This window comes from Galendromus occidentalis, unplaced genomic scaffold (assembly GCF_000255335.2).
Source record: "Galendromus occidentalis unplaced genomic scaffold, Mocc_1.1 scf7180000075756, whole genome shotgun sequence".
NCBI lineage: Eukaryota > Metazoa > Arthropoda > Arachnida > Mesostigmata > Phytoseiidae > Galendromus > Galendromus occidentalis.
In genome coordinates this window covers 423416-431971 of record NW_003803746.1, presented here as the reverse complement: position 1 = coordinate 431971, position 8556 = coordinate 423416, and the positions used below count along the sequence as shown (strand labels likewise).

General features: G+C 51.9%; 2 protein-coding genes across 2 annotated transcripts in view; both read left to right on the top strand.

Annotated features, from left to right (window-relative positions):
- LOC100903104 (amphiphysin) overlaps window positions 1-3132 on the top strand; it is a 25658-nt gene extending 22526 nt beyond the window's left edge. Inside the window, 5 exon segments of the mRNA XM_029112846.1 lie at window positions 1-214; window positions 381-457; window positions 1807-1946; window positions 2090-2191; window positions 2305-3132. The exon segment at window positions 1-214 is cut by the window's left edge and continues 24 nt beyond it. Coding sequence (XP_028968679.1) covers window positions 1-214; window positions 381-457; window positions 1807-1946; window positions 2090-2191; window positions 2305-2385 — 614 coding nt within the window. The 3' untranslated portion in view covers window positions 2386-3132.
- Window positions 3133-3682: 550 nt separating this feature from the next.
- On the top strand, window positions 3683-7774 carry SdhA (succinate dehydrogenase, subunit A (flavoprotein)). The gene is made up of 8 exons (XM_003738028.1): window positions 3683-3946; window positions 4099-4237; window positions 4691-4812; window positions 5148-5289; window positions 5564-5720; window positions 5923-6115; window positions 6212-7226; window positions 7388-7774. Exons 2-8 carry the CDS (start codon window positions 4124-4126, stop codon window positions 7586-7588), a joined length of 1944 nt encoding a protein of 647 aa, XP_003738076.1. The 5' UTR covers window positions 3683-3946; window positions 4099-4123; the 3' UTR covers window positions 7589-7774.
- Window positions 7775-8556: the final 782 nt, after the last annotated feature.

The window sequence follows — 8556 nt, the reverse complement described above, 5'->3', positions numbered from 1 at the left end:
GGGAGAACGCTGTCGTATACCAGTTTCTCAACGAAACAATGCACAAGTTAGCTAGGGACTCCGGACATCCCATCAGTGGACCGATGATTCAGGCTCCCCAACTCAATCCGGTTCCCACGACGGCTCCGATGTTCCCCGCAATGCCGAGCAATCAGCCGACGGCGAATAACCGAAGCGTCCCCCCGCCCAGGAATTCTGTTGGAGCGCCTTCCAGGTCACTATGATTGCTTTCAAGAATCCATCCTGATTGCAATCCGACCCCGATCAAGGAACATCCGAAACGGGGAAAACATCAAATCGGGGAAAATTTCATTCTCAATGCCCTACCCGAAAGTATCCGTATGCTCGACTTCTGCTGAGGCTTGTGTTTTTTTTTTCAGTACCGGCGGAGAAGTCCGCCCATACGAGGAAATCGACTTCAAGAAGGAACCCCACAGCAGCGTGGCTGCTACGAACGGTACGTCCCCCAGTCTACCTCAATGTCCGTAGCTGTGACTAACGAACTCGCGTCGATGGATAATAATCGTGATCGACCGCTCTGAAATCGTCTCGAGACGCTTCAATTACTGACGACTCCGGAAGCCTCTTTGTGGCATCGTGTAGCTGTTGCATCAACTCGTTAGCGGAACCCCGTCCTTATCCCATGGCTTGTAGTTTCGAAGTGCCTAAACGAAATTTCCGCTCGTGGACTGCCTGATTATGTGCGAGCGTTGCTTCTGGTAGGTTTGACGAACAAAACTCTCGCCACCCAGACACACTCGAACCGCCCCCCTTGCCGATCAAGCAGCGGAAACGTCTGGCAAGCAATCAAAACGAAATTTCGAACACGCCGACCCAGACTCCGCGTGGAGTCGGAGCCACGACGACGATAACACAGACGACAACGACGACGTCGACGACAATACGACGCGATGTTTTCAATCAAGAGCTCAGTCAGAGAGTTCAAGCCCTGCACATTCCCGACGACACGAAATCGCAGCTAATACTCGTCACGAACGAGGTGCTGGAAACGAGCACAGTATCCACGCTGTCGAGTCAGACTCAGACCGAGAGCGAGCTCTGGAAAATTCTCCGGCCCGAAAACGAATCAGTTGCGAAGCTCGACGAATGCAAGGACCTCGTTGCCCTGGATCTCGCGACTCCGACGGCGAGCGAGGCCCGGAAAGAACTCATGCCCATGCCCACGTGCATAGGGTGTGGCCTGGACACGAAAATGAAGTGTATTTGGCTTTCCGAACGTGAGCAGGAGGCGTTCAAACGGCATCCGTGGATGTGTTTGAAATGCACGGTGCGGAATCCGATCGAAAGTATTGTACCCGGCATGATGGACCGGAACGCCAACATGTGCATATGGTTTAATCAAGTGACGAAACTTAAAGCCAAGTATACCGAGTTCAAGCTTCTTCCGAATGACGACGACAATAAACAAGTCGCCGGCTCGCCCGACATTCTGCCGATGCTCGGAGCTCAAGCCGACCAGGACAGCGACCCCAAAGGTGTGCACAGAGCATACTGCTTATCCCACTGACTCCCTCAGTAGCGGAATGACTCACGGATTCATCGACGGATCGATCCGTCGATCTCTAGATCGGTTCTTCGCGGGAAACGTGGATCGATTCAGAGATTCGTTCGGTCGATCTTTCGGCTGCGTCATCACGCCCGACTTGTGTGATTCGTGTACCCGCGATGTTGGCGATGCCGGAGACGTTGGCATGCTGCTCTTACATGTAGTAGACACCCGTTCCACTAAAACGGCATGTCGTCCATAGTCGTACTCATTCCTACTTTACGTTGCACGTTTTTTAGGCGGAACTAGTTCGGCCTCGAGCCCGGCGAAATCCTCGCTGGGTATGAACGGCCAGCGACCTCCGCAACCTGATCAAGGGGTGTACGATATTCCTGCAGGGGCTACGACTACCGACCTGCCTCCGGGAACTCTCTACAAGGTACGTTCCAATCATGATTCCCTTCCGGGTCTGAGTCTTCGCAGATTCGGTCTCTGTCCCGGAGGATCTACCGATAGTTTCTCGGAGAGCGTCCTCATCAACTTCCGAAATTTCGAACCGTTTTCTCCTTTCTTTGCCTATAGGTACGCGCGACGTACAAGTACACAGCAGAGGACGTAGACGAACTCAACTTCGAGAGCGGAGAAATAATCCGCGTTATCGAGTATGACGATCCGGAAGAGCAAGTAAGTTCCAATGAGATTCACCAGAGTGAACGGATTTCTCCGTTCATCCCTGACATAAAATGAAAATCGAATCCATTCGGGTCAATTATTCTTGGTTTTCCGTCCCGTTGCAGGAAGAGGGCTGGCTCATGGGAGTCAAGGAGACCACGGGTGAGAAAGGTCTTTTCCCAGCCAACTTCACCAGACCCATTTAGGGAGAACGCGCCGAAACTCGTGGTACGAATGAATGAGTTCTCAAAGCGAAAACTTCAGCCATCGGACGCTCTCCCACAAAGGGCAGGGGCTTCCTGAACGTACCTTAAGAAGAATGGCTTCCAAAACCCAACTGGCAGAGCTGCTACCTCGACCCGATTGCGTCTATTCATCGACACAGAGGAACGGACTCAACTGTCTCGATTCTTTCTTTCGGGAGAGAAAGCTCCGACTACTAGAGGACCATTAGGGCAGCCTGGTGCAAGAACCTACTACGTTTTATTTCTCCCTTCGACTAGGATCGTAGTTCATGGAAGCGGAAGCGTGGGAAACCTTTCCCCCTCCCTGCGAGAAAGTGTTCTGTTTTTTTATTCGTTCCTCCTCTCGAAAGATTTCCTTTTTGTTGAAACCTGATGAATGTCTTATAGATAAGAGGGAAGTCAAGCCTCGAACCGACATGCAAACGTACGGAACGTGTAATCCTGCTCTAGGTATTTGACGGACGTGCTGGTCGCATCAACACCAATCAAACTCACCAATGAGACACACAGCCACAATTCAACCGATGAAGCAGAAGATTGCGAGGAGCAATTTTTCCAGAGACAATTTTTGCTGTCGCCTGAAACTTTTTCGATAGATGAGGCATTTATAAAAAAAACGGAGCGGAGTGTATGAATGGTATGAGAAACAGAATAATGAGAAAATAAAGCTATGAGGTGGTTGAACGCAGAATAAAGTGCCAATAACAAGCGGGAATGCGTCATCACTTCCACGTAGGACCTTGAGGACACTTTTCATGGCAGGCACTAAACAAAACAGGACTTAAGCGCTCCAGGAGGACCACGGGCGTTCGGACAGGATCTGAGAGGATGAATATCAGTTGGGTCTATCTCTGTCGGTTCCCAGCATGAGAGGGTCGAGACGATCGATTGCGTCAATTCCTGACGTTCCCGTCTCTATCGCAATGGGAAAAATTCCGCAATCGATGCGAACCGGGTTGTGGAACCCGAATTTCTGACTCCAATCGCATAGTCTTCTCCCCCAAGCCCTTTGGCCTGATTCCGCAAGACTTCTGCGGGAAATTGGCTCGAATCATCTTCGACAACCAACACCCGACATCGCTCCGGTCTTGAACGAGTCAGCTGTCGCTCAATGGGCTTTTAAAAATCGATTCAGCTGATAAGTGTCCTGTCCTCAGCGGGAGCTCATTATCCGCTTAAAGGCAGCTGGCGGTGGAGTGTCAATCACGAGACAACTTGTTTACGCTCTCTCTACTTGACGTTATCAGCAATTGACTCCAAGTCCCATCTGGCCGTCACCCTGTCGGCGGAACGCTCCGGAAAGTCGGGAAGACATCTGAAACCGGACTTCATCAATCCTCGATGCTCGATTCGAAGCTGATTCGCGCAAGGAATGACCCCAAGAATGTGGCGGCTGCGGTGTTGACATTTTTGAAAAGTCGCGGGCGACTCACGCAGCGGAGTCGCTGTCGCTGTTCTCTGCCAGGCAGGCAATGATGTTGTTTTGGTGCGAGTCGAGAGTCGGCTGGGCCGTGCAAGCTGTGTGAGTTGCGATAGCTTTCCCGTTCGTTCAAGCTCGATCCGTATTTTCATCGAATTCGTTGGTGCGGTCATGGGCATCTCCCACGGACTTCTATAGAGTTGGTTTCGGGCATTTATCTCGCGAGTGAACGCAAACTTTCGCGACATTTCCAGACCGACTCGAGATTGAAGCGACAGGATGACGACCTTGTTGAGGGCACTGAGGTTCGGCAGTCAGAGAGCCCAGCTGCTTTCGCGCAACTTTTCGGCAACTTCTGCTGTCAGCGGAAAGGCTGATTGGAAGGGATATAAGGTGAGTCTGGCGGGTAGATTAGCGAAACTCCGCTGTCTCTGGGGTGGGAGTCTGGATGGATTTGGCGCTCTCTGCACTTCGGGAATTTTCGCCGCGCTCATTCGCGATTCGACGCGAGATTATCTTTACGGGGCTCCGATCCCCTCCAAGAGCGGGGTCCGGAAGCCGGAACCCCGACCCCGAGCGGCATATTACGAATTGCGCAGAAGTAACGGTATTTAGGAATGCACCAGGGGAGTGAGGGTTGGAAGCGCAACGTTTGCGGAGGGTTTCCGACTCCATGAATGGGTCGGAATCCTTTCATACCAGCTCGCCTGCCTGCGGCATGCTTCCGGTGAACAGTTTTTTCTCGCATAGGAGTTCACGATCGAGTGTGTAAGATGAGAGCCCTATATCGATTATCTGGATACGCGACCACAGCGAAATTGTCCTTGACTATCGTCCGTTTTTCAGGTTGTCGATCATGAATTCGATGCCATCGTCGTCGGCGCGGGAGGAGCCGGACTCCGAGCTGCTTTCGGACTTGTTGAGGAAGGATTTAAAACAGCGTGCATCACCAAGCTTTTTCCGACAAGGTACGTAAGATTCCCATTTTCCCCGTGGTTAGGACACTCGGTGGCTTTCCGCGTTCAACAGTACGTGCATTTCTGAAGCCGCTCAGGCGTAAGAGATATTTGGATGCGACAATCTGCGGAGGGAGACCCTATCTGGCGAGATCCGATCCATCGGTTGTATTTGGTGTCACACGCCACACCGAGCCGGTAGTTAGGCTGATGGATTTCGAGAAATTTCGGTTGCACTGGCGCTTATCAGACCAAGACTGCGAGATGTATGCACTTCGTTGCATCTTATAGATTGAATGAAGCTGAGATTCATAGAGCGCAACAGTGCAGTATCCATAAATTTTCAGGTCTCACACCGTGGCAGCTCAAGGTGGAATCAATGCTGCGTTGGGTAACATGGAGCCTGACGAATGGCAGTGGCACATGTACGATACCGTGAAAGGTTCCGACTGGCTCGGCGATCAGGACGCCATCCACTATATGACAAAGGTAAGGAGCGTCGTTTCCTGGCGGGAGCGTGTGGCTTTCGCAGTAGAGCCGCGTCTCTATTACAAAAATCCAAGATTCCGTCAGTCCTCCGGTCTGTTAAGAAAGCGGCAGCGGAGACAGTTGCTTCGAGGAAATAGACTGCAGAACTTTTTTTTTTCATGTCATGTTGCGCCGATGACGGAACATCGGGCAGGATGACTTGACTACCGTGCTTGAATTTCGCAGTGACAATCATCAAGCATAGCCTGCAGAGAATGAATGAAAATATTTACAGGAAGCGCCGAAAGCTGTGATTGAGCTCGAGAACTACGGGATGCCGTTCAGCCGAACGACCGAAGGCAAGATCTACCAGAGAGCTTTCGGTGGGCAAAGCTATAACTTCGGAAAGGGTGGACAAGCTCACAGGTGCTGCGCCGTGGCCGATAGAACCGGTGAGTTAGCCGATCACGCGCTCCTCGCGATATGGTCACGTTCCCGGTCGTGGGTTTCGGAATCGAGTACCTGCATAGAACCGGAGCCCCGATTAGCGAGGGACTCTTCCAGGATGCGGAGACATTCCTCGATTCTATGTATGCTCGTTTGTTTTCTCTTTCTATTCCAATTCTTCCTATTCTGACCTCCTCCCTTATACAGGTCACTCGCTGCTCCACACCCTGTACGGACGGTCCTTGGCGTTTGATTGTAAATTCTTCATCGAGTATTTCGCTTTGGACTTGATCATGGATAACGGAATCTGTAAAGGCGTGACGGCGCTGTGCCTCGAGGATGGCACCATTCACCGATTCAATGCAAATAACACAGTACTCGCCACTGGCGGATATGGAAGGTGAGCCGATTTCTCTCAATTCCTACCTCCCGTAGCTGCGCGTCTCCGACCGCCGGTCCATCGGCTGACCGTTTCGCTCACTGTCCCAAATTGCAGGGCCTACTTCTCGTGCACTTCCGCTCACACGTGCACGGGAGACGGAAACGCGATGGCTAGCCGAGTCGGTCTCCCCTGTGAGGATCACGAGTTCGTGCAGTTCCATCCGACCGGAATTTACGGGGCCGGTTGTCTTATCACAGAAGGTTGTCGAGGGGAAGGTGGAATCCTCATCAATTCCGAAGGAGAGCGTTTCATGGAACGCTACGCACCAGTGGCGAAGGATCTGGCGTCTCGGGACATCGTGTCCCGTGCGATGACAATCGAAATCCGTGAGGGACGAGGTGTCGGTCCCGAGAAAGACCACGTCTACCTTCAGTTGCACCACCTGCCCCCAGAGCAGCTGGCGACGCGTCTGCCCGGTATCTCGGAGACGGCTATGGTGTTCGCCGGAGTCGACGTCACAAAGGAACCAATCCCAGTCCTGCCGACAGTCCATTACAACATGGGTGGAATCCCGACGAATTTCAAGGGTCAAGTCATCGATATCACGTCCACCGGAGAGGACAAGGTCGTTCCGGGGCTCTATGCCGCCGGAGAAGCCGCTTGCGCCTCGGTCCATGGAGCGAATCGTCTTGGGGCGAACTCGCTCCTCGACATCGTCGTGTTCGGAAGAGCTTGCGCTAAAACGATCGCTGAAACGACGAAGCCCGGTCAGAAGGTACTGCCTCTCAAGGATAACGACGGTGAAATGTCCATCGACAACATCGATAAAGTTCGCCACAACGAGGGCAGCATCAACGTCGCCGACCTGCGGCTGACCATGCAGAAGACCATGCAAACGGATGCCGCTGTGTTCAGATCGGGAGAATCCCTGCAGGAGGGATGTAAGAAGATGAGCTCGATCTACGGACAGATGAAAGACATGAAAATCCATGATAAGGGTCTCATATGGAACAGCGATCTGGTCGAGGCTCTGGAGCTCCAAAATTTGATGATTTGCGCGCAGCAGACCATCGTCGGTGCGGAGGCCCGGAAGGAGTCTCGAGGCGCTCACGCTCGAGAGGATTTCAAGGTGAGACCCCTTACGTTTTGAATTCGTTTCCGAGGAAGAACCGGGCGGCGATTCCAAATCCACCAAAGGATACATTGTCTACGCGATCTATTTGAATTCGCCCGCCATCGGGATCCGATCGGATCCGAGTCGACTGGAAAATTATTATTGAACTGTTTCAGGTCCGAGTTGACGAAATCGACTATAGCAAGCCCGTCGAGGGCCAGAAGCCTATTCCAATGGAACAACACTGGCGGAAGCATACTCTCTCGTACATCGACGTGAACACGGGCAAAGTCACGTTAAAGTTCCGACCTGTAATCGATGCGACCTTGGATCAAACCGAATGCAAGACAGTTCCACCAGCAATCCGAGTTTACTAGAGACAATTTTTCTTTCGAGCGTAGGGAATTAAAGATCTGTTTTTAATGTATTCGTACAAGGTCGAGCCGCGGCGAACGACTTCGGCAAAGTATGTGAATTCCAACAGAAGACCCTGTTTGTAATTAGACGTGGATTGCAGAAGAGCCGATGAAATAAAACGGAATATTTATTCAAGTCTAAAACACCGAGACGTATTCATCACTGGGAGTCGCAACCCGTCGATGCCCCGCGCCTGAGCCCGAATCAGATTATTTCGCTCTGATCCAGGACGATTCCGAGAAGAGTCCGTAGAGAGAGCCTCTCTGATGCGGAGAGGGCTCATTCAGAACTCCGTGGTTTTCTCTGATTTCTCTGAGAAAAATCCATTAGAAATGTCTCTTCACTCAAGAGCCCGATCAGATTTGCAGCGCGGGGTCGCTAACGCGGTAAGTTATCTGCCTCTGGATCGACTCATGCTTCATGAAGTTGAGCCCGACCGCTGGATTCAGATTATCATCGAATGAAGGAGGCCTTGTTCGCAAAGCCTCTGCTTTCTTTCTCGATGTCTGCTACCCTCAGAAAGTGGAGCTCTTTCGGGAATATCGTCTTACTGCTGGCGGATCGCTATTTCGCCGGTAAGGTGGTCGTAGGGCGCAGAAGCGCTTCTAAGGCCCGAATCAAGTGGATTAGACTCGATATGCGGACGAGTCGGAACTTTATAAGCCGGCCTTCAACTCGATGCGTGTTGCTGCCAGCCCAACTGATTAGAGAAGAAAAATTCCTCTTTCTGCTGAAACTGCGCGCTGCTCGCTTCAGTGCCAGCCCACGATGAATGAATAAATGAACACTTGCGTTGAATGCCTCTAATTACGTCATTTCTTTGGGACCGGAATCGACGATGCGCAAATGTCAGGCAGTATGTCGGCTTACGCTTTAATGACCTCGATCCCGTCGGGAACGCATGCGGCTCCTAGATTCTCGAGCGTAA

Coding starts and splice junctions, on each gene's coding strand:
- SdhA (XM_003738028.1), top strand. CDS start 4,124: ATGACGACCTTGTTGAGGGCACTGAGGTTCGGCAGTCAGAGAGCCCAG. Junction 5,721..5,922: donor CGCCGTGGCCGATAGAACCG/GTGAGTTAGCCG, acceptor TCCCTTATACAG/GTCACTCGCTGCTCCACACC. Junction 6,116..6,211: donor GCCACTGGCGGATATGGAAG/GTGAGCCGATTT, acceptor CCCAAATTGCAG/GGCCTACTTCTCGTGCACTT.